Here is a 26,983-nt window from a genome sequence, read left to right as displayed (position 1 = left end):
AACAATGCACCCACAGCAGGTACTCGCATGCTAACACAGTAACAATAAAAAATCTATTACTGCCAGCCAGACAACTGGCATACACCTGGCAGCCTGAGGAAGGGTGGGCAGCCATGCGTTTGCTTACAGTGCACTCTGAGGGCTGTCCAGTAGATTACAGTGCAGTCCTCTGTCAGCCAGGGCTTTACAACTTATTTGCCTTGCTGTTTGAAGCTTCTGAGCATTGTTTGCAATATTTTAGAACTATCATTTTCATAGATCGTATCTGTTAACAAGTGCGTCCAATGTGAGTCCGGGTTATTCTGCTGGGGATTTGAATACAATTGCTATTAAGAAGGATCTGTTACTTAAAAGTGTCCTTAATGAAGTTTTATTGCATATAATAAATATAATTTTGTAACAAAGGTAGGATGCAATGACATTTAATTCATATTAATATTGTATATCATGAACATATTTAAAACTCCAAGTACTATTAAATCATCTGCAATATCATATGAACTCCAGAATTGAGGGGCTTATTTCCAAACTGCCCCACTTTGGGGGTGACTTCAAGATGAAAGCGCAAAACTATTCCCACAGTAGTACGTTATCATGTGGGAATGTATTTATTTCCAAAGTGGAGCATATCATGGTTAAAAAGACATACAAAAGTTGTATGTATTTATTTATGTGATGTAACTCCTCACTGCTTTTATTTCCGAAGTGCTGCAACTCCACATGACCAATAGCCCAGTTCACACATATCACATGACCGCTTACCAGTTGTGGTGGGACTCTGGTCTTTTGCTTGTGGTTTTTCTGTGTGCAAACACACCCTGCTGAAAAGAAGTAGGAAACGGTCATTCCTTGAATAAGTACTATTGGAAAATGTACTGAAAGTTGTTAAGAACCTCCTCAATAAAATGAGTGTACGTGAAGGACATCCTGCCATGCGTTCTTCTACTTCAACTGCTGAATATTGAAACCAACGAACAAGAACATTACATACTTCAACTCAAATGTAATAACGAATTTTTAAAATTTGGTTTTGTAAGTTGAACAAAATGTCCTTTTAAACATTCTCCTCCAAAAAACTGTGTGTTCAAAAATACAAAATACAAAATATACCTCGAGACAATCAACTTTGTATCCAGTCATATGTTAGGTTTTGCTAAATTAAATTAATGTTCTTTTGGATTTTAAGCATTTCAATTTTCTATTCATATTATATACATTCTGGAATTCTTAAATTTTAAATAAATACAGCATTTGTGGAGTATTTAATGAAATACATCATTAAACATTATATGTGAAAGTTTGACCGCATACAAAGTAATCTTGCCTACACTGTTTTGTATCCTTAGCATTTCGAGCCCCTCTTTAGTTCCAAAGTGCATAAATCCAACAACCCACTCTCAATTTGATTGTATCCTTTGCACTAGGATTTTAGCCACCAAGACAAGCATATTTTGTTTGAAGTGATGAGAAAAAATAAAATATTAAGAAACTGATTTATTAAAAAATGGCATTTCCTAAAAAAATGTATTTCTTGGAGATGCATCACTTTGGAAATAAGCCCTTCAATTTATCTGGAGAAAACTTGGGAGTTAGAGATGTATTTACTGAGGCCATTTAGTAAATAACTTATCATTTCAAAAGATAATGCAATAAAACAAGAAATAATAAGACTCAAAAAGCTTCTTTATTTTCACGTGAAAAATCTACAGTGGGAAGATAAAATACCCTAGAAGGCAACACTGATCATGCTTAATTCTTACTTCATTCCAATTCTCATCTACAGACTCAAAACATGTACCCTATACTACAAGGCTAACAGTAAAATATAGTCAACCGAAATGACTTTCATTAGAACAATTAACCAAAAGACCAGGGAAGACAAGACTAGAAAAGAAGCAGACAGGCAGGAGGCTGGCATCAAAATACCTGTCACCGAGCTTTCAGGAAGACTCAGGCTACAATGGTTTGAAAATATAATGCGGGTGGACAGAAGAACAACATCAAGGAATTACGTAGACAGAGAAGTGAGAGGGAAGAGACCAAAAGGGAGGCCAAGGATTCAATGGATAGACACAGTGAAAGTGGAGGACATAGAGGAACAGAAATTATATTCTGACAGGAAAAAGTGGCGAGCACTTGTACACCACACTCGGAAAACTGGAGTTGGAAATTATGATGATGAGTAAATAACTACAGTTATAAATTAATGATAATCTAAGTGCATATATACACAACAGACTAAATGCATAGATATTCAAAACGTATACAGAGAGCAAAACTTCCCAGCATGCAAGTAACTTTTATTTTTGCATTTAAGCTCTCCCAATATGCCTGTTTCACCAGAATAACAGTTATGTCCTGTTGATTGTGAGAACCTGTGGTCAAATGTGTCACTGAAGATGTTTCAGTGTACTATTCTGATGATTTTTTATAAAAACAAGTGCAAATAGGTGCAATAAAATTAATGTGATAACACAAAAACTAAAAACATTGAGGCAATAGACAACTGTTGGTTGGCTGAAGTCTGCAATATTTTTATACCAAATTGGTCATTGGAGCTATGAGCTAACATGAGCTAATTAGCCAACCATGATTCCATTGAATTACTACCTGATAAAGAAAAATTATGGTAACAGAATTATAACTGAAAAAGAAACAACTTAATTAAAATAGGACAAGTTTCATTCTTGAAAGAAATAAATGAACCATGAATTGGTAGCACCATGACAGTTAAATGTAACAAATTAACTTGATTTCTGAAATAAACGAAGAACTCAGTCCAATGTAATTAACTCGCACAGTACCTTCATTCTCAACAAAAATTGGTTGTAATTAATTCTGGAAGTCAATTAGTCTGTTAATTTTATAACTATCAGGTTCCTTGGTTTGCCAAAACTAAACTACCTGATAATGAAAAATTATGGTAACAGAATTATAACTGAAAAAGAAGCAACTTAATTAAAATAGGACAAGTTTCATTCTTGAAAGAACATCAGACAAATTACACTCAAAAATATTTAGAAAAGTATAAACATTTATGTTTAAATTCTGAATTCTTTTAAACTTGAAATTTGGAACTTATCTTAATGAAGACCTTAATTCACTCCACTCTAGCATAAAATGCAAGTTTGTGTAATACCGGTACTCTGTCACTGTCTTGAGTCCTGATGGCTAGTTAGTCTGTTAGCCCTCCGCCACAGCACGCCACGCCACGCCCCTCTGCCCTGGCTACGCCTATGATACGCTGAATCGTACTTTTAGAAGTATTTTTATTCTTAGTGCTCCTCTTATTATTATTATTATTATTATTATTATTATTATTATTATTATTATTATTATTATTATTATTAATTTAGGGTTCTTAATGAGCATTTAATGGGATACTTATTATACCGGTAATTTTATGTTATGCCATTTTCTGCTGACGTCAACTATTTTGGAACTTCACTTGCAGTTTTATTATTATCATAAATGTTTATAATCATCTTTTTCCAACATCTTCTTAACCCGTTCGGTGGGCGATGCGGCGAGATCCACAGCTGCAAGTCGCTTGCTTGGCAAGGAACGCGGGTATATCCGCCGATTCAAATTACTTTTTTTTTTCTCAGTAGCCTGCCTGCAGAGGTTTATTTCCTTTTCAGCAGCGTATTCGGGATGAGTCTGCCCTCTGATGTGAATTTTTTCAGCTATGTTCTCCCAATTCCAATGTGCCATCCACGAGTTGCAACATACAGATCGCAGCTTACGTCCGGGCAAGAACAACTTAAGGCATAATAGCTTCGCGCTGAAGCTTTAGCTCATCGCCTAATCGTCCCTTGGATGTAATAATATTGCTGTAGAAGGGATTTTTAGAGATTATGATACTGAGCAGACCTCTCTGATGACATTTTAGAACTGTGACCTGGTTTATTATCCCCAGTCTTGAGTTCTTCCTTCATGACTGGAGTATGTGTTTACCACGAGTTACACAATATTTATTATCGTACGCAACCGTAATACAGGCTCATTTCATGATTTCCGTCCTATCTCCAGAGACCAGGCTTCTATTCGATCCTTTTTCTTACATTTTTCCGCTAAAATGTCTAAAAGGAATTACCGGCCCCCACCGTTAGAGGAAGACGATTTACGGGTCATGATAAACGAAATGTTGGAATTTAGTAGGGAGAATAGTGATATTAGTGAAGTAAGTTCTGCCGAAGGGGAATTCTTAAGTGACAGGAACATACCTGGAATGAGTACTGCAGGCTCGAATGTACAGGGTTCGGGCCCAGCTGATGCGAATGTTCAGCAGTCGCAAAAGAGACAGCACGTGTTTGATTCCAGTTCAAGTAATGATTATGACAAGAACAGTGGTCACGATAATACTGATTACAATTCAACCAGTGCAAGTTCTTTGTCAACTTATACTGAAAATGTACAAATAAGGTCCCACTTTGATCCAAAATTCCATCGTGATGTAAAGGGAGAGTTTTTACGGAGAACAAAACTGAGCGAAATAATGTAATTACATTTTTATGACGATATATGCCAGAACATAGCTGAACAGACAAAAGATGCCCAGCAGAAAATCGCACATAAAACCGAGTTTAGTAAGATGAAACGAAGGAGTCGAGATCAAGACCGGGTCCAAACAAATAAGGATGAAATAAAGCATCTTATCGCCATACTGTTGCTGCAGGGGTTTGTACAGAAACCTAAATTAGGACATTATATTTCTCACATTCGCTTATTCACTACGCCTATTTTCTATGAGCTGATGGCACAGAACAGACTTTTTCTCACTGGACTGAGTGGCCTAGACGGTTGAGGCGCTGGCTGGCCTTCTGACCCCAACTTGGCAGGTTCGATTCTGGCTCAGAACCAGTGGTATTTGAAGGTCCTCAAATATGTCGGCCTCTTGTCAGTAGATTTACTGGCATGCAAAAGAACTCCTGCGGGACTAAATTCCGGCACCTCACCATCTCCGAAAACCCTAAAAGCAGTTAGTGGGACATAAAGCCAATATTATTATTATTATTATTATTATTATTATTATTATTATTATTATTATTGGGGGCGTAATGGGAGTGTGATGCGTCGTTGTAATCCATCTTGCAACAATAACATAAGGACTTGGCAAGTTTGAGTCCTCTAGCCTCTCACACTCCAACTCCAAGCACGTAACCTACAAGAGGTGTCCCCGTTAAGCCGAGCAACCCAGCGGAAGGTTCGGGTAACCAATCCCAGCGGGAAGCTGGGTCGGCGAGCCGATCAGTGCGGGAGGATCACCAATCCGTCAATGAAGCAGGCGTGGTGATTATGCTTCACATCCTTTAAGTCAAAAGACAATGAGTGACATTAAGGTGAAATTCCTACATTCCGGAGGTAAAATAGCCCCACAATCGGATCTCCGGGTGGGTGCTACTTTGATGTCCCGTGAAAGAGAAACAACCACAGGAAAAATCCAAACCTACCAGCTCTGCACGTACAACTGTCGTTCTCTATTAAGCAATGACAGATTAGAAGAGCTCGAAGATGAACTTGGAAAGATCAACTGGAGCGTAATCGGTCTATCTGAAGTACGCCGTAAAGGAGAAGGGTGTTACCTTTTGAATTCTGGTAATTTGTTCTATTACTGTGGTGAACCAGAAGGAGGGCTTAATGGAGTAGGATTCCTAATGAACCGACATCTCGTGAACAAGGTCTCTGTATTAGAAGGTACTTCAAGTAGAATTGCGCGATTAGTTCTAAAACTCTCTAAGAGATACGAAATGCACATTGTGCAAGCATATGCACCCACATCAAGCCACTCAGACGAGGAGTTAGAATTCTTTTATGAGAGTCTACATGAAACCTGTGAGAAGGGGAGTGACTGTCACTTTCAAATAGTAATGGGTGACTTCAATGCGAAGGTTGGAACCTGTAAGACTGGTGAAACTGTTATTGGAAACTATGGGATAGACGAGAGAAATGAGAGAGGGGAGAGATTGGTCCAGTTTGCCGAGTACACCAACATGCGTATAATGAACACATTCTTTAAGAAACACCCAGGGCGTAAATGGACATGGAGAAGTCCCAATTTTGAATTCACCAATGAGATCGATTTTGTTCTCTGTAACATCCCTCAAATTATTAATGTATCAGTCCTCAACAGATTCAATACTGGTAGTGACCACCAACTAGTAAGGGCTAGAGCCGAGTTAAACATTAGGGAACATCGACTTAAACTAGTGCAGGAGAAAAAGAAACAAATAAATCTTAAACATCTAGAAGAAAATAAAGAGAAATTCCATCAAGCCCTTCAACAAAGCCTACATGACACAACTGGTGAAAATCTGGCAAAAATGCTAATGGATACGGCTGAAGTAATTGAAGGGTTGAAAAAGAATAACACTCGTGATAAGAAACTCAGTGACGATACCAGGAACCTGCTAAAGAGGAGGAGAGAAATGAAAATTCAGTCTGACTGTGACAAAATACAGTACTCTGAGCTGTGCAAAACCATAAGAAAGAGAATTAAAGCCGACTTAAAGAAATTCAACAAAGATACTCTGAGAACTTGCTTATCTGGAAAAACAAGTTTGAAGTCTGCTAAAAGGAAGCTACAGATCGGGAAGAAGCAATTAATTGCATTAGATGGGGACAACGGACGAATTACTGATAGGGAAGAACTTCTTGAGTTCATCAGGAACTTTTATAGCAAGTTGTACGAGAAGGCTGATGATAACCTGTCCTTGCCTGACTTATCCAACATTTCCCAAGTCCCGGAAGTTCTCCCATCTGAGATCAGACATGCTATAAACAGTATGAAAAAAGAATCAGTCGCAGGTAGCGATAACCTTTCAGTTAGCGTTCTCAAACTTGCTGGTGATGAAACTTTAAGCCACTTGGCAAAAATATTCACGTCTTGCCTACACAATGCATTCATCCCTCCATCTTGGAACAGAGCAATGATAATTCTCCTGCACAAAAAAGGGAATATACATGACATCAGAAACTATCGTCCTATTAGCTTGCTTTCTGTCCTTTACAAGGTTTTCACCAAGGTACTGACAAATAGAATCAGTTCAACGCTTGATTTTGCCCAACCAATTGCACAAGCAGGTTTCCACCGAGGTTTTGGAACAATCGACCATATACTCACCCTTCGTGAAGTTATCAGCAGAAGTAATAAATATCAAATGCCGCTCTGTCTAGCCTTTGTGGACTTTGAAAAGGCTTTTGACTCGGTGAGCCACGCTGCTGTTATGCAAGCCTTAGCTGAACACGGCGTCGATGCTGCCTACATAAGAGTTCTCCAGCATATCTACGAAACCTCTTCAGCCTTCGTGAACATCAATGTGCCAACCACGGATTTTCCCATTCAAAGAGGTGTTAAGCAAGGCGACCCCATATCTCCCAAGCTGTTCTCAGCCGTATTAGAAATGGCCATGTCAAAAATTAACTGGCAAAGCACAGGAATCAAAATCAATGGGAAAAGGCTGAACAATTTAAGGTTTGCAGACGACATTACACTTTTGGCCAACGACATCGATGAACTACAAACTCTAATAAATGATCTTGTCTCAGCCTGTCAAAAAGTGGGACTATCCATGAACCTTTTTAAAACCAAAGTAATGCTTAACAAATGGGCCCCAGCAGGAAAGCTGCATGTGGGAAACACCACATTACAACAGGTCAATGAATTTGTCTATCTTGGGCAACTTGTAAACATGAAAGGGGACTTAAGACCGGAAATCTTCCGACGTATCAAACTAGGATGGCAAGCCTACGGAAGAAATTCTTCAGTCTTCAAATCCAACATGCCACCCCACCTAAAGAAGATAGTCTTTGACCAGAGTGTTCTCCCCGTACTGACTTGCGGTTGTGAAACCTGGACATTGAGCGAGTTTGTTAAGCAAAAACTCAGAACAACCCAAAGAGCTATGGAACGGTTCATGCTAGGCTTGACGAAGAAAGACAGGAAGAGAGCAGATTACATCAGGTCAGTCACAAAGGTCAGTGACATTTTAGAAAGGGTATTTACCCTAAAATGGCAGTGGGCAGGCCATGTTGCTCGGAGAACTGATGGTAGGTGGACAAAGCTTGTGCTTGAGTGGTGTCCGAAAGATCATCTCAGACCAAGGGGAAGACCACCGGACAGATGGGATAAAGACATCCGGAAGATTACTGGGATCAATTGGCAGAACATCGCTCAAGACCGTCCCAGATGGAGAGACCTCATGAAAACCTACCTTGCTTTGGACTTAAAGAGGCCACATCGTAAAAACGATTGAATATGGCTGATAGTGATAGTGATTATTATTATTATTATTATTATTATTATTATTATTATTATTATTATTATTATTATTATTATTATTATTATTATTATTATTATTATTATTATTATTATATTTTCCTCCACAGCTTTTTACATATCTCAGACAATGAGGTGAATAATGGACAAATTCCTCCCAAAACATACAAGAATAATCCAGTATTTAGCGACCTGTTAGCAAAATTTTCAGAGGCTTATACCCCTGATGGCAAAGTGTCAATTGATGAGAACCTGTTGCTATGGAAAGGGTGGCTAGGGTGGAAGTTTACATATCAAGAAAACAATCGCGTTTCGTAATGGAACCATATAAATTATGCGATGCCGAGACAGGTTATATAACATGATCTACTTCCGTGTGTATCATAATGAACAGCTGTAAAAGACATAACACTGTGAAGACTGCAAATTCTGTAAATATTACCTGTATTGCAGTGTAATATAGTCCGTGTGAGTCACTTATGAATTGTAGGTAGGCTATATAAACTTGATCCCTCGAAAGCGCTAACCAACATAACAGAAAATTTTGTATTATAATTTATTCCATTGTAAATCTTTGAAGTACAGTACATGTGAACTTTGTAAATTTGCAATTTACATATACAGAAACACTTATTTCCAGACAGAGATTGTTAGTAAACTGCCTAAAATATTCAGGTAATTTTTAAACGAAAACGAGACCTTTGCTATTAGGAAGAAGTAACCTCGATATCACACTGTGAAACAACTTAGTACGTTCTTGCACAAAGTATTGAAAAAGTGAAATAATAGAATTTTCCAACAATTAAATACATTATATTGAAGTAAATATTTCTTTAATAGTTCATTATAGTCTAAGATTGTTTTAAATCAAGTAATTAAATATTTTCTTCAATCAGGGAAATCGTTCCCCACCTGGGAGTGAGCCAGATGCAAATGTTAGTGATAGTACCTTATTCATTGCACATAGAAAAGACAGACTTGGTATTACGTTAATGGGTCGTACACGGAAGAACAGGGAAAAATTGCCCGAGCTGAAGATACGCGAAAAGGGTCTATTATGGACTGGCACATTCGATTGGGACATCCAAACATAACGGATCTACATGAGGCAGTGAATAAAAAGATAATGGGACTGAAAGTCGACACTGAAGAGGATTTTGAATGTGAGGTCTGTCTCCAAAGAAAGATGACATGTACCCCTTTTCTGAAGAAGTCCAATAGGAGAACGGAACAAAAGGAATTGATTCATTCCATTATTTATGGCTCTATGAGGGTTTTCTCGAATGGAAACATGCATTACTTCGTCACATTCGTTAAAGTTGCAACTGGATGGTGCGAAGTGAAGTTTCTTTGTCAGAAAAATGAAGTCGTTAATGAGTTTCAGAACTTCAGAAAATGTTTGGAAACAGAAAAACATGAAGATAAAGATTTTACAATCTGATAATGGTATGGTGTACGTGAATTCCCTATTCGATGCACTGTTGAAGAACTCCAGGATTCTGCGACGCCTGACGATTCTGCCTAACTAGTGAAAAATAGTACACATTTTTACACATGTGTGATGTACACCCGCTGCCAAGGCACCACACTGCGTCGCGGTCCATCACAAACTTGCATGAGTTCAGTTCTGATGTAATATATAGTGAAGTGCTTCTTTCGACCTCGTAAGCATAGGCATGATCATTTTTACTCGAGATGCACTCATTCACCATATGACCTATCTTAACAATAGCAAAGAGGAGATGTGGATCCTCCTTTATTGCCTTTATCAATTTTGCTTGTGTGCTTTCTACAATTCTTGTTCTTGTATTTTCGTTCAACAGTCACATAGTTTTGCATCATGTTGTTTCTGGCACTGTTCCTCGCGTCACTTTCTTTGACAATTTTTATGCGTAATACCTTGAGGCTTTGGAAGTTCATCACGAGATCCTATCGCGCACCGAAAGTATTTGAAACTGACTGGCAAGCTATACAGAAGTAATGTGGGTAAGAAATTATCAATGACTGCCATGTCCATACCACTGAGCTTGTCCACGGCATCAAAAAATCTCCACAAATGATCACGTACATCCCCATCTTCACTCACTCTTTCTTCGCAGAAGACAATTGGCTAAACGTTTAACTCAACCTCGCCAAACATGCATGAAATGGTATTTTCATGCTCTATTTTTCAGTGTATTTTATCACTACGCATTTAATCACTTTCCAAATGCACATCCCGGGCCAGTAATCTGTTGAAAAGGTGCGATGTTTTGGAAAGTAATAAGGTCAGCACAGTTTATATTAGAATGACACTATTTATTACACATGTAAATCACAGATGGATACAGTGAAAACAATAGACATGGAGATTATAATCGTGACATGTCAGAATGGAAAAAGAAACCGTAGTGTGTAGGTGGCGCTACTTGATGGTGGCTCAGCCAGTGTCATATGAATATATATAAATATTCTCAACAAATAATAATATATGTGTCTTCCAAAGGCTGAGTGCTGATTGTATCTAATTGCATTTTTGTGTTCTTTGTATTTATTAAGTGTGGAAATATATGTTTGTTTGGCATATATCTGTAGTGTTGCAGTTTGTTTCTTGACATTTGAGTTCATTCAAATTATGCTACCATTTTCATTGTAGTACATGGATATGATTAGTGAGAAGTTTCGAACAGTAGACAGTAAGCAGGTTCAGGATATAGAAAGTGAATGGGTGGCATACAGGGATGCTGTAGTAGAAACAGCAAGGGAATGCCTAGGAACAACTGTGTGTAAAGATGGGAAAAGGCGAACATCTTGGTGGAATGATGAAGTGAGAGCAGCCTGTAAACGTAAAAAGAAGGCTTATCAGAAATGGCACCAAACAAGGGCCGAGGCAGACTGGGATTTGTACGTAGATGAAAGAAACAGAGCGAAACAAATAGTTGTTGAATCCAAAAAGAAGTCATGGGAAGATTTTGGTAATAACCTGGAAAGGCTAGGTCAAGCAGCAGGGAAACCTTTCTGGACAGTAATAAAGAATCTTAGGAAGGGAGGGAAAAAGGAAATGAACAGTGTTTTGAGTAATTCAGGTGAACTCATAATAGATCCCAGGGAATCACTGGAGAGGTGGAGGGAATATTTTGAACATCTTCTCAATGTAAAAGGAAATCATCATGGTGGTGTTGCAAACAGCCAAGCTCATGGGGAGGAGAAAAATGATGTTGGTGAAATTACGCTTGAGGAAGTGGAAAGGATAGTAAATAAACTCCATTGTCATAAGGCAGCGGGAATAGATGAAATTAGACCTGAAATGGTGAAGTATAGTGGGAAGGCAGGGATGAAATGGCTTCATAGAGTAGTCAAATTAGCGTGGAGTATTGGTAAGGTACCTTCAGATTGGACAAAAGCAGTAATTGCACCTATCTATAAGCAAGGGAACAGGAAGGATTGCAACAACTATTGAGGTATCTCATTGATTAGTATACCAGGCAAAATATTCACTGGCATCTTGGAAGGGAGGGTGCGATCAGTCGTTGAGAGGAAGTTGGATGAAAACCAGTGTGGTTTCAGACCACAGAGAGGCTGTCAGGATCAGATTTTCAGTATGCGCCAGGTAATTGAAAAATGCTACGAGAGGAATAGGCAGTTGTGTTTATGTTTCGTAGATCTAGAGAAAGCATATGACAGGGTACCGAGGGAAAAGATGTTCGCTATACTGGGGGACTATGGAATTAAAGGTAGATTATTAAAATCAATCAAAGGCATTTATGTTGACAATTGGGCTTCAGTGAGAATTGATGGTAGAATGAGTTCTTGGTTCAGGGTACTTACAGGAGTTAGACAAGGCTGTAATCTTTCACCTTTGCTGTTTGTAGTTTACATGGATCATATGCTGAAAGGTATAAAATGGCAGGGAGGGATTCAGTTAGGTGGAAATGTAGTAAGCAGTTTGGCCTATGCTGACGACTTGGTTTTAATGGCAGATTGTGCCGAAAGCCTGCAGTCTAATATCTTGGAACTTGAAAATAGGTGCAATGAGTATGGTATGAAAATTAGACTCTCGAAGACTAAATTGATGTCAGTAGGTAAGAAATTCAACCGAATTGAATGTCAGATTGGTGATACAAAGCTAGAACAGGTCGATAATTTCAAGTATTTAGGTTATGTGTTCTCCCAGGATGGTAATACAGTAAGTGAGATTGAATCAAGGTGTAGTAAAGCTAATGCAGTGAGCTCGCAGTTACGATCAGCAGTATTCTGTAAGAAGGAAGTAAGCTCCCAGACAAAAATACCTTTACATCGGGCTGTTTTCAGACCAACTTTGCTTTACGGGAGCGAAAGCTGGGTGGACTCGGGATATCTTATTCATAAGTTAGAAGTAACAGACATGAAAGTAGCAAGAATGATTGTTGGTACGAGCAGGTGGGAACAATGGCAGGAGGGTACTCGGAATGAGGAGATAAAGGCTAATTTAGGAATGAACTTGATGGATGAAGCTGTACGCATAAACCGGCTTCAGTGGTGGGGTCATGTGAGGCGAATGGAGGAGGATAGGTTACCTAGGAGAATAATGGACTCTGTTATGGAGGGTAAGAGAAGTAGAGGGAGACCAAGACGACGATGGTTAGACTCGGTTTCTAACGATTTAAAGATAAGAGGTATAGAACTAAATGAGGCCACAACACTAGTTGCAAATCGAGGATTGTGGTGACGTTTAGTAAATTCTCAGAGGCTTGCAGACTGAACGCTGAAAGGCATAACAGTCTATAATGATAATGTATGTATGTATGTATGTATGTATGTATGTATGTTTCATTGTTGTGATTATTATTGTAATTTAAATAGTTTCAAAAATTATTTAGGGGTTGTCTAGTGAGCTTTCAATGGGCTGGTTAGTTTTTCCTATAATTCTCCGTTCTGTTATTTTTGGTTAGATGAATGCCCATTGTGAAACTATATTCATAGAACACTTCATAATTTACAACTAATTTGCTGTAGATATGGTATAATACCACACTTGCGCTTGAATAAGTAAAGGAATAGCACAACACTTGTAAACATGTCAAGTTTATGTGTTTGTTTTCATCTAGATGCAATATTACCCCAAAAGAATGTTGTGTACATAAATTTAACAATAGATACATGAACTGGTATGTTTGTTTACCCAGTTGACAACTGAAGGCCCATTCAGTGCACCTCTGCTGTTCCCTGTTGTATTGTGACATCTGCAGTGTACTTCAAGCATTGCTAAGATACATGCTATTTGGTTCCTGCATTTAAGTACCTTAGTGACAGTTGACAGTGTACACATCGTTATTATGGCTCCAAGGTTGGAGATATCTATAGGAAAATGTGCTGCAATTGTAGCACCCAGACAAGCAGGTTTATCAATTCACCAAATTGCAAAACAATGTAGCGTGTCTATAGGGGGAGTGCAATACACCCTTCGCTGCCAGACGACAACAAGTAGCAATTAAGGACAGACCACGATCAGGACAACCTCAAAAAAGAACCTAAAGTGATGATAAATTCATCAGAATTACTAGTAAGAGAAATAGGTTCCAAACACCACCACAAATTTGCATAGCATTGGTAGAAACGAACAAGAAACAAATATTTGTTGCAACAGTAAAAAGGAGACTGACTGAAGCCAGTTTGAAGAGATGTGTGGCAGCAAGGAAACCCCTTCTGAAGCCCATTCTGGAGCCCATAAATAAGAATAAGAGACTCACGCGGGCTAGAAAACATCGTAATTGGACACATGAAGAGTGGAAGAAAGTGTGATTCACAGATGAATCGAAATTCAAGATTTTTAGAACCAGAAGGATAATTGTTTGCCGATGTGAAAGAGAAAGGGTAGCTCTGCAGTGCGTTCTACCTACTGTTAAACACGGAGGGGGCTTCTATTATGGTTTGGGGATGTATTGCAGGAGATGGAAAATAGAAAGGATGTACGGATCAGAAGCACTACCAGCACATAATCAGTATCATACAATACCATGTGAATTATGCTTAACAGGGAACGGGTTTATCTTAAAACAGGATAATGATTATTTATTTATTCATTTATTTATGTATTTATTTATTTATTTATTTATTTATTTATTTATTTATTTATTTATTCATTCATTGGATTGATTGATTGATTGATTGATTGATTGATTGATTGATTGATTGATTGATTGATTGATTGATTGATTGATTGATTGATTGAAACTCAAAATTCAACTTTCTAACTTTTGTTCTTCTCTTTTCAAACTTTTCACATGAATTGACTATCATACGAATGTCACTGGACTTTTCCTGGTCAAGAATCTCAAGATTCCCAAAATTCCATTTGACATCCACTATAGTTATGAGAGAGTTCCCCACCACCGAAAAACTCACATTGTCTCACTCAAGTCTGTTCGACTTTGAATTTCAATGAGTTTTTTTTATACGATCTGTGTGAACATTTTTACTCTGAACAGCAATAGAGTTCAAGATACAGTGTCACATTAATGTGTTTGCAGAACTTTTATCGAGACACTAACATAACATTCATCTTATGGGCTTTTTAATATTAAATTCCTCACATTTATGTACCTAATGCCGTAAATTTTTATGTTTGCTTGGATATTTTAATCTATCTTTTTTTTACAAGTTGTTTTACAAGTTGTTGTACATCGCACTGACACGGATTAATCTAATGGCGACAATGGGACAGTAAAGTGCTAGGAGTGGGAAGGAAGCAGCCATGGCCTTAATTAAGGTACAATAATGTTAGAGTCAAGGCCAAATTATGGATTACAAGTACATTTTGTTAATTTTGGTTTCAAAGTTAATCTAATAAAAATGCTGAATGATTTCTTCAAATTTATTGTTAGAAAATGAATGCTTAAAACTTAAGGGTGTAGTCAATGTATGCTTTACATCCCACTAACTACTTTTTACAGTTTTCGGAGACGCGAGGTGCCGAAATGTAGTCCCGCAGGAGTTCTTTTACGTGCCAGTAAATCTAATGAGGCTGACGTATTTGAGCACCTTCAAATACCACTGGACTGAGTCAGGATCGAACCTACCAAGTTGGGGTCAGAAGGCCAGCGCCTCAACCACCTGAGCCACTCAGCCCAGCTAATTAAGGTACAACCCCAGCATCTGCCTGGTGTGAAAATGGGAAACCATGAAAAACCATCTTCAGGGCTGCCAATGGTGGGGTTCGAACCCACTATCTCGCACATACTGGATACTTGCCGCACCTTTAATCTATCAGAGAATATTGTGCATTATATTTTTCACTCAGCAATATTTACTCAATATGTCATTCTGTGTGTTAAATAACATACAGGGGTAAAATTTTCCCTCTTTGAATTGATATTTTGGATTAATTAAATTATGTATTAATCTTTATACAAGTAGCTGAAGATGTCCCATATATAGGATGAAACATGTACTAATAGTTTATATCCTAGTGATTTATTTTACTATATATATATATTGAAAAGGTAGACTATTGCACTGATTCATTTGATAGGCAACTGTTTGGAAATTATCGAAGGTGATTCACAATGGTTTCTGATTTGTAACCTAACACAGTATTTACAAGGCAGTGAATAAATCAAATATGATAGCAATTATAAAGAGATTTACAGAAGCGATTTTATCACTAGGCATTGGAATTTTTTTTCCATGCATATATTTAAAGGCTGGTAACAGATGTGTCTGAATTATGATGAAGTGGTGAAGGTGGTAAATTTTGTTTTAAGAGGAAATACAACTAGGAAATCATCCCCTCTGAATAAATGAAATGGGAAACAAAAAATAAAATACAATACTTTATTCAACAGAGGAATTTGAAAGTGAATTAAAAAATAAAGTTATTTTATTAAGCTGAAAAGGTCATTAATGCACCTAAAGGTAATGTAAGTTCCTTGAGTAACACAATACTTGGAATTTATATGCACCTAATTAATCCACTCTCACACAAAGCAAATGACGAGATCAGCAGTATTTGCGTTATCGGCTAGTATGAGTTCGAGCGTCTTCTGCAGGCCGAGGTTCCATCTTAGCCAGAGAGATCAGCGCAGCAATAATAATAATAATGATGATAATAATAATAATAATAATAATAATAATAATAATTATTATTATTATTATTATTATTATTATTATTATTATTTTTAAAAAATGCTTAGAACCAGGCTAACTTGCCATTCCCAAGGCAATAAAATGGCAGACACTCACTCTGTAAGTACGGTGTTTAAATTGTGACAACCCTGCCTTCTTCAAAGCTACAGGCCTTTGATTCACAGCTGGTCAACAAATTCAGTAGATTCGAGCTGAGGTGATGTCCAAGCATGCTTGTCAGTGTACCACACTTCTATGCACTGTGCACTAAAATGCTTTGTCATATGCTGTCCATGGCAGATTGCATCAAAATCATCACTTTGATGCAACAGAACATGAGACAAGTTGATACTGCCAACATTGTTCATGTGAATCGAAGTGTTGTCTCCAGGTTGTGGAAAAACTTCCAAGGAACCCATTCAGTAGAAGGTTGACATCACACAGGTCATCTATACAAAGTAGCAGCAGCAGCAGCAGCTCAAGACTGGTGTATATGCACATCTGCACACAGACACCCTATACACACAGCTACTACTCTGCACCAAGAGATGCCACAGGAGATACTGTAAGTACCCAAACTGTGCAAAATATACCGTATTTCACGGCATAATCGTCGCACTTTTTATACCAAAATTTTCGAAAAAAATTGTAGGGTGCGACCATTATATGATGAATATTTAATACCAGTATTTGTATTACTCAAAAAATGTATTTATAACTAAATTGTATTTGATACAAATTTAAGATGCACGTAATACTCGCGTTTATACATCAAAATAATTAAAATAGTCTAAAACAAAATTCATAATTTTTCGCAACAATTCGGCGAACGTTTTTCAAACCTGAAAATAAAAATGAACGTATTAAGTTAATTTGTCATTAATTTGAGTATTAAAGTTAAAATATTACACTTGCAAAAAATTATCGCTTTGTTGTGAAATGCGGACTTACCGGTACGCAATTTATTCCAAATCTTCGGTGTCGCTATCGCAGGTTTCGCTATCTGATGCGCCGTCCTCGCCTCTGTTAATACCAGTATCAGATTCTTCGTCTCCCTGCCACACTGCGTCATCTTCGGAACCGTCTAGTGCATTCGAAATCCCAGTCCTTTTGAAGCTCTTGGAGACTAGTTCAGGTGGTATAAGATCCCAACTCTTCTTCACCCACGAGCATAACAAGTCCAAGGGTGGACGCCTGATATTTCCGGCGGGCGTCAATTGCTGATCGCCGCTCATCATCCACTCGTTGTAAAATCGACGTAAGTGGTCTTTAAAGGGTTTATTAACACATACGTCTAGTGGCTGCAAAGCAAATGTTAGGCCACCAGGAATGACTATCTGTCGTGTCTTACTTGTAGTGAGAATTTGCTTCACTTCATTCACGAGGTGACCTCGGAAACTATCTAAAACAAGCAGAGCTGGTTGTTTTAGTAGTGCACCAGGTCTTCTATTCCACACAGTTTTAACCCAGTCCAGCATGAGTTCTACGTCCATCCAACCCTTTGGTTGCACTCGTACAAGAATTCCACGGGGAAACTGTATATTCTCAGGCATCGTTTTCCTCTTGAAAATGATGTAAGGCGGCAACTTTCTCCCGTCAGCTGTAATGGCTAGCATTGCCGTGCATCGCAACTTCTCACTACCGCTGGTTTTCATTAATACACTCCGTGATCCTTTTAGCGCAATAGTGCTGTTGCGAGGCATATCAAAAAAGATTGGAGTCTGATCGGCATTACCGATTTGAGAAAGCAAGTACGAAGTTTCCTTGCGCAAACGTATGACAAATCGGTGAAAATTTACAATCTTGTCCGTGTAATCAGCAGGCAAATTTTGGCTTAGTGTTGTTCTCCTTCGCATTGACAGATTCTGTCGTCGCATTAACCCCTTAATCCACCCACGAGTCGCCTTAAACTGAGTTACCGGTATGTTGTGTTTGCGCACTACCTCCTGTCCCTTAATTTGTAACATTTCATATGATACACTGCAGCCATTGTTACGTATTTCACTGACGTACCTAAACACTTCTTCGTCAATTATAGGAAACTTCCCTCTTTTAGGACCTCTAAACGCGCGTCTAGAAGGGTTTGTGCTTTTTAGCTTGTTTTTTACTTTCCGCCAGTCACGCACCAACTTTTCACTCACAGAAAATTTTCTTTCTGCAGCTCTGTTCCCGTGCTGTTCAGAGAAGGCAATTACGCTTAGCCTGAAGCCCGCAGAATAGTTTCTATATTTACCCATAATCGCTTATAAATGCTTCACACGTTAATGTTTTGCGATATAAATGACTTTCCGTAATTGTTCACTATTAAAACAAATTATTTCTGCAAACACCCAAAACACAAATTAAAAACTTAAATTCTCACGCACACGTGTCTACAGTAATCACGTAAATCTGAAACAAATAAATGCATCTGTGATCTGTCCATTCCAGAGCAGCCAATACTGTTAGGCAGCAAGGAAGCATGCAACAATTTATCAGTTTAGCTCGTTGGTTGCGACACACTACTGCGCTTGCGCAAAGCTCGCAAACCGGAGCTCTAGCTAGCGCGGTGTAGATCTACTGTATAGTTGACTGTATTCCGAGACGTCAGTAACAAACATTCATTTTTTTCAATTTCTTTTAAACATACGGTAATTAGGTTAATATTTCTTCCCAGTTATTGATGATTTTACATTACATTACTGACGAGTTTATAAAATAAAACTTTAATAGCATTGGATAATAATTATCTTGACTGCTTGGATAAAAGTTTTCATCCCATGCCCGGACACTTATGACGTAGTAGTAAGATAAGAGTCTAGCGATGACAACTGAGACATCGTAAATAATTCGGCTGAATAATTCCGTGGAAATCTGCGTTATCGTCTTGGATTTCACTTCGTGCGCAATAACACAGGAGCCGGCCCCATGGTGTAGGGGTAGCGTGCTTGCCTCTTACACGGAGGCCTCGGGTTCAATTCACGGCCGGGTCAGGGAATTTTACCTGTATCTGAGGGCTGGTTCGAGGTCCATTCAACCTACCTAGCCGGTATTTCCTGGCGACGTTGCCGATAAGCGATAACTTACAGCCTTACGTATTTCAAATGGGAACTCATAATATGTAGGTGGTGAATAAATAGTACACTGTCTCGCGACCACGTTGTCAAACTGCCGATAGCCTACCGGTAAGCATAATATGTAGGTGGTGAATAAATTGTACACTGTCTCGCGACCACGTTGTCAAACTGCCGATAGTCTACCGGTAAGCCATGCGTCGTACATATACCGGTATTATTTATTTATACGTTGTGCAACATGTCGCAAACGTGACTGTGTTGCCAAATTGCCCATAAACCATACACGTATTTAAATTGCGCATTCATGTGCAACTTACGTTGCAGTTCCATTTACCTTTTAACCAGATTAGTGAACAAAATTTGGACGTGCGACGATTATGTAATTAAAGGTTTAAAGTCCGATTTTTGTATTGAAAATAAAGGATGCGACGATTACGCGGTGGCGACGATTATGCTGTGAAATACGGTACTCCTAGATGAGTGACAGCATTCAGGAAGACACCTCAGGGCTCATCTGCTTCAGCATCACAGGGTGGTTCACGTTCGATGGGCTACAGCACTTCAGACTTGGACACGAGATCAATGGTCCAGAATATGATGATTGATGATGCTTGTTGTTTAACGGGGGCCTAACATCTCATTATCATAGGCATTTATTCATCAACGAATATGTAGTATATAAATACAATGTCATTTGGACATATTAATTGTGTCGTCTCAGATGGCTGAACAGTCCGATTCTGGATGCACAGATTTTATTGCAGTGACAGCACACACTAGTAGTTGCAGCAGATGGTTGTGCAAGAATGCCATCCCTTGCATTCGCTCGTTCTTTCCTGCGGTTCCTCCTCTCAGCTTCTAATCTTCTCCTATCTTTTTCTAGATGTTCAACTCCATTGTATACAATGCTACGCCATTTGGGCCTATCCTCGGCTGTAGTTTCCCAGTTGATCGCATCAATATGACATCTTTTAAGATTATACTTTAGAACATCCTTATATCGTTTAAGCTGCCCTCCATGGTTACGCTGGCCATTCTTTAGTTAGGTGTACGAGATTTTCTTTGGGAGGCGTGTATCTGGCATGCGGACGATATGACCAGGCCAGCGTAGCTGATGCCTGACTATATTTGCCTCTCTGCTTGTAGTGTTGGCTTCCTCGAGGATGCTAATGTTTGTTCGACGATCTTGCCATTTAACTTTCAGTATTCTCTACAAGCATCGTTGATGGTAATTTTCCAGGCATTTTAGGTTTCTCCTGTAGGTTGTCCAGGTCTCGCAACCATAGATAAGAGTAGGAATTACAACAGCATTGTAAATGTACAGTTTGGTTCTCACACTGATATCATGATTGTCAAACACTCTTCTTAGGAGACGACCGAAAGCCGCACTAGCACATCTTAAACGATATTGGATTTCTGCATCAATGTTTGCACATGTCGAGAGATGGCTTCCAAGGTAAGGAAAATGATTTATGTTTTGCAGAGACTGGCCATTAATTGTAATAGTCGGAGTTCTCTTATAGAATTAGGCGCCGGCTGGTAAAGGATCTTAGTCTTATCAATATTAATTTCCAGTCTGATACTTTCATATGCTTGATTAAAAGCATTGAGGATTGATTGCAGATCTTCCTCTGTGTTGGCTAAGATAACATTGTCATCTGTGTACTGAAGCTCTATAACTGACACTGAGGACACCTTGGTCTTAGCTCGCAGTCTGTTAATATTAAACAGATTTCCATCAGTTCTATACAGAAGTTCTACTCCTAATGGCAGTTTATCATCCACAAGGTGTAGTATAGTTCCAACAAATAGTGAGAACAATGTTGGAGCAATTACACAACCTTGCTTGACTCCAGTAGAAATACGGAAAGGGTCTCCTGGTATTGTATTAGAAAGAACAGTAGCAAACATGCCGTCGTGTAGCAGTCTGAGTATCTGTATGTATTTGTTTGGACATCCGATCAGAGCTAGAATTCTCCATAGAGCTTCTCGATTAACAGAATCAAACACCTTGACAAGATCGATAAAAGCCATGTACAAGGGTTGGTTTTGCTCTCTAGACTTTTCCTGCACTTGCCTTGCACTGAAAATCATATCAATTGTACTTCTGTTTGGCCTGAAACCACACTGAGTTTCTGGTAGGCACATTTCAGTCAATGGTAGTAAACGATTAGACAATACTCTGCAGAGTCTTATCCCCTTTCTTGAAGATAGTGATGATGGAAGCATCCCGTAGATCAGCAGGGATTGTTCCCATGTTCCATATTTTCACAATCAACATGTGTGTATGCTGAATTAGCAAAGGACCACCCTCCTTGAAGAGCTCGGCTGGAATTCCATATTGTCCGGGTGCCTTTTTATTCTTCAGCTGATGAATGGCCTTCTCAATTTCTTGAATAGAAGGGACTTCACCTAAGTGATCTTGAATTGGCTGTTGTGGAATATCAGCAAACACATCTTCCGTGACATGTGAGTTTCTGTTCAGGAGGTATTGAAAATGTTATTTCCAACGGGAAGCTATCGAGTCAGGGTCTTTAAGAACTTCAGTACCATCTTTGGATTTTAGACAATTAAGACCTTTGGTAGAGGGACCATAAATTGCTTTGGTAGCACTGAAGAAGGCACTAGTGTTGTTAGAGGCGATTAAATTCTCCATTTCCTTTGATTTACCTATCCACCATTCATTCTTGATCATCCTGCATCTCTTCTGCACTTCCGTTTTGAGTTGTTGATATCTATGTTTCTTGGGAAATGAATTTGGATCATTTTGCCACGCGTTGTAGGCTTTCCGCTTTTCATCAATTAGGTCACATATTTCTTTATCGTTCTCATCAAACCAATCCTGATGTTTCCTCTTATTAACACCAACTGCTTCTTTGCCAGCTGCTATAATAGCTGATTTTAATAATGACCAGTGCTGCTCAATATCTTCTGGGTATTCATTTGGAAGTTTATCAGCCAATAGTTCTTGATAGGCAGATTTGATACTGTTGTTCCTAAGTTGTTCAGTATTTAGTTTGTGTTTTATCGCCTTCCCCTGAATCCGCCATTTTGGAGGAACCTGTATAGCCATCACAGATCGAACTAAGCGGTGGTCGGTCCAGCAATCATCAGCACCGGTCATAACTTTGGTTATATGAACATCGCGCTTATCTCTGGCGCGGACAATAATGTAGTCGATTAAGTGCCAGTACTTTGATCTGGGATGTTGCCATGTTTTTTTTTAAATCTATCCTTCTGGCGGAAGAGTGTATTTGTAATGACAAGATCATATTCAGAACACTTTGTGAGTAGAAGGGTTCCATTGGCGTTGATTTTGCCTACACCCTCTTTACCAATAATTCCAGGCCAAAGTGATGATTCTCTGCCAACCCAAGCATTAAAGTCTCCCAGCAGAATAAGCTTATCTGACTTGGGCACATTCGACAGGAGTTCATCAAGTTGGTTATAGAATGCTTCTTTCTGATCATCTTCTGACTTCAGTTTTTTTTTTTTGTAGAGGCGCGCGGCTGTGAGCTTGCATCCGGGAGATAGTAGGTTCGAATCCCACTATCGGCAGCCCTGAAGATGGTTTTCCGTGGTTTCCCATTTTCACACCAGGCAAATGCTGGGGCTGTACCTTAATTAAGGCCACGGCCGCTTCCTTCCAACTCCTAGGCCTTTCCTATCCCATCGTCGCCATAAGACCTATCTGTGTCGGTGCGACGTAAAGCCCCTAGCAAAAAACTTCAGTTTTGGGGCGTATGCAATAATTATCGTAGCTCTTTGGTTGTTCTTGAGTTTCAGACGGAGTGTCATGAGTCTTTCACTAATTCCAGATGGGAACTCATCAAGATTGTGAATGAGCTCATTCTTTATTGCAAAACCTACTCCATGAATTTTTAATTCGTTTTCATCTTTTCCTTTCCAGAAAAATGTACAGCCAACGCCATGTTCCTTGAGTTGTCCTTCTCCAGCGTGCCTAGTTTCTCTAAGAATAGCGATATCAATGTTGATTTCTTCAACTCACGACTTATTATTGCTGTACGTCGCTCTGGACGGTTATCTACATCAGTGTCCATCAGAGTACGAATATTCCAGATAGCTATATTCATGTTGCAAATCTTTCTTTTCTTTCTACCGCGAATTGGTGTACCCAATGAACGCGGTAATCCAGTCAGGTGAGAAGTTAGACTGCCTATGTTTAGGGCATCTTTTATAGCCCCCTCCCCATTCAGGGTGAGCAGAGGGGATCCTAAATAGGACGGCTCAGTCACGGGTATAGCACACGAGTTGCTCTACAGTCTGTCCTTCAGCAAAACGGCGATCACACACTCGCCGCCTACGTGCCGACTCATCACTAGGAGCTCCCAGATAACACTATCCTGCCCCCATCGCAAATTGCCGATCGCCGCAGGACTTTAATACTGAACAGATGATGTTGCTTTACAAATGACGCCTGTGCGTGAAATCTTTTTACGTGGGAATGCTGGTGCACATCAATTATTTCATTTTTAACATCAACAGTCACACGGCCCTTAACAGTTTCGGGACGCTGGCCCAGTGGCATAGAGTCTACGACGACTGGAAATCCAAAAACTGCTGAGGTTGTTAGACCTCATGGACATAATCTAGGTCATCGGCAACTAATGGTACGAAATGAGACGAAATGGAATGACAAAAGTCCAAAATCCTCCACTGATCAGAATTCAAAATCTGAGGATGAAGAATGAATGAATGGATGGATATGAATTTAAAACAATCAGTGGATCCAACCCGCAATGCCTCACATTCACAGAAACTGATGTGAAACAATAGGCAAGCCAGAACTATGGCGTCGCTCCTAAAGTGGTACTAGTCACAGGTGCTGTAGAAGCTGGCAACGCACTCTGTTGCTACTAATCACAAACCTATTTGGTACCTAACAGTGGTACTTGTGGCCAGTATCCAGTATTCAGGAGGTAGTAGGTTCGAACCCCACTGTCGGCGGCCCTGAAAATGGTTTTCCGTGGTTTCCCATTTTCACACCAGGCAAATGCTAGGGATGTACCTTAATTAAGGCCACAGCCGCTTCCTTCCCACTCCTAGCCCTTCCCTGTCCCATCGTCACCATAAGACCTATCTGTGTCAGTGCGACGTAAAGCAACTAGCAAAAAAAAAAAAGAAAAAAAAAGAAAAACATAGTGGTGCTAAGCGCAAGTAAAAGCGACCCATGGTGTTCCCCACGTGGTGGTACTAATCACAAGTAGTTTCATGGTTCTAATACAATCATCCCTTGGTTGCCCCTTTTAGTCGCCCCTTCCGACAGGCAGGGAATACTGTAGGTGTATTCTTCATCTGTGTCCTTCACCCCAATGGTCCAGAATATTCCCTGATGAAGTGAAAACTGGTTTATTTCCAGATGACCAATCTCTGCACACATGGAGAGCAAGAGGAGAATGTTACAATGAATCATTCTCAGTAAGATGTCACCAAAAACTTGGAAGTTCAGTACATTCAGGGGAGGTCTAAAGTTCGGCTGCTGTACACCGCAGGTTCACATTCAAGGAAACATGACGGCTGCAGTGTACGAACACGTTCTCCAACCCATAGCAAGTGGTTTTCTAGAGACTGTACAACATGAGTTGACTCTGTTGGATGATAATGCTCATCCACATCGTGTAGCAGCTGTGAACTGATACTTGGAGGGACGTGGGATCCGCAGAATGGACTGGCCAGCGTCTCCCCCAGACATGAACTGCACAGCACACATGTGGACCTTCCTTAAACCAGCAATTTCCAAGTGTCAACATCCACCACTAACAATTCAGGCCCTAAAAGACGCTGCCATTGAGGAGTTTGGCTCATGAAATGCTCAATGATTCAGTACTGAACATGCCTCATGGCAATCAAGAGTGCTTCCGGTTCATGGAGGATCAATGTGTTGTTGATTCATGAGAGTTTCACATTAAATAATATAATCAGTTTCACCTCAACGCAACAAAATCTGGTATATGCATAACTTTTGCTGATGAGTGTAAATATTAACAGGAGATCACTGGCTAAACAAAATTTCCAAAACCAAGAAAGACATTTTAACTAACAAGCATATGAGCATTGATACAAGAAAGACTTTTGCAAAGCCCTTTATTTGAACTGTATTATTGAAAGGATGTGAAAGCTGGACAGCAGTGAAAAAGGGGAGAGCTTGGCTAAATACAGTGGAAATGTGGAAAAGAAAGAGGATCACCAAAATGAGCTGGACTGATAAGAAATAAAGTCTGCAAGTGTTACAGGTCAATAAAAACCGAGCACTCACTGAAGAGATGTAAAATGAGGTAAATAAGACATGTAGGCCATCTGCTGAGACATAAGTTCCTTACATACAATTTTAAACGGAAAGTACTCGGAAAGAGAGGCAAAGGAAGACTCAGAAAATCATCCTTCGTAGACCTGAAGAATAGGATGAGGTGCAGGGACAACAAGCAAATGAAGAGTGTACCAGAGGAGAAAGTTTGCGTCAACAAGGCTTTGCCTTTAGTACATGATGATGATGATGATGATGATGATGATGATGATGATGATGATGATGATGATGATGATGGTGATGATGATGATGATGATAAGAGCAAAATGAATAAATTATAGAGTAAACAGGTTTGTATATCAATAAATAATGCTGTTTTTAAGAAAAAGATTTACAATTATACTACATGTCCAAACTTAAATACTAGAAAGTCAATTTTGAGCATCTTCATCTGGCTAATGAACTGGAAGAGAAAAGTGACCTAATTTTTTCCAAAAGAGAAAACAGAAAGCTGAAATATGGTCAAAAAAATTGGGGGGAAAAAGAGAGAGAAGGACTGACAAAGGGAAAAGAGCCAAAGCATTTTAAGACATGCAGTATCAATAATAGAGGTAGGAATTTTAAAAAAGAATTATATTTGAAGATCAAAATAGGGAAGTGTTGGCCACATTGTCCCTGACAAAAAGTACAGTGGATATACAAAGGAAAAGAAAGGCATAAAACAAAGCAAAATAGAGAATAACAAATAATAAGTCAATGGAATAAATAACCAAATGATTTGCAAGATTGGTCATGCATATGCTGCAACTACTTCTGAAGTTCATGAAAAGGATCATGAAGACTAACCTGACAAGAACATTAGGAACTTCTTGGTCGGGTTCAAAGCCGTCTATGTACTCCTCTGTGACAACAATTGCTTCACTTGAAGGTCGAACATCTTCATCGGAGTTGCTATCGCCCTCTTCATCCGAACAATCCACATGCTTTACATGTTCACATAGCACCAATTTATCTAAAATAAAGTCAACAGCAGGTAACAATTACTGGGGAGAAAAAAAGTAGAGGTTTAACAAAAAAGGATTTGATTTAAAAAGACATTCTTTGCACTTAAGGAACTGAACATTAGGTATGTATATTAATTTTTTTTCCTTAAATACATCATAATTGTAAAATGTAAAGCTAAAAGCTAGAAGTAAATGTTCCCAACTCTACATAGACATTATATATAGCATATAAATGCATATGTAGGTCATTTTCCTTGCTCTGGTCATGTTTTGGTTATTCTTTAGAGACAAGAACACT

At 39.0% G+C, this 26,983-nt stretch overlaps 1 protein-coding gene across 1 annotated transcript in view; it reads right to left on the bottom strand.

The window, feature by feature from the left end:
* The window catches only part of puf (ubiquitinyl hydrolase 1 puf), an 870,156-nt gene that overhangs the window by 742,584 nt on the left and 100,589 nt on the right, over positions 1-26,983 (bottom strand). Inside the window, exon 9 of the mRNA XM_068225443.1 lies at positions 26,528-26,693. Coding sequence (XP_068081544.1) covers positions 26,528-26,693 — 166 coding nt within the window. The remainder of the gene's footprint in view (positions 1-26,527; positions 26,694-26,983) is intronic.

This window comes from Anabrus simplex, chromosome 1 (assembly GCF_040414725.1).
Source record: "Anabrus simplex isolate iqAnaSimp1 chromosome 1, ASM4041472v1, whole genome shotgun sequence".
Classification (NCBI taxonomy): Eukaryota; Metazoa; Arthropoda; class Insecta; order Orthoptera; family Tettigoniidae; genus Anabrus; species Anabrus simplex.
This window is presented reverse-complemented; position numbering and strand designations above follow the sequence as displayed.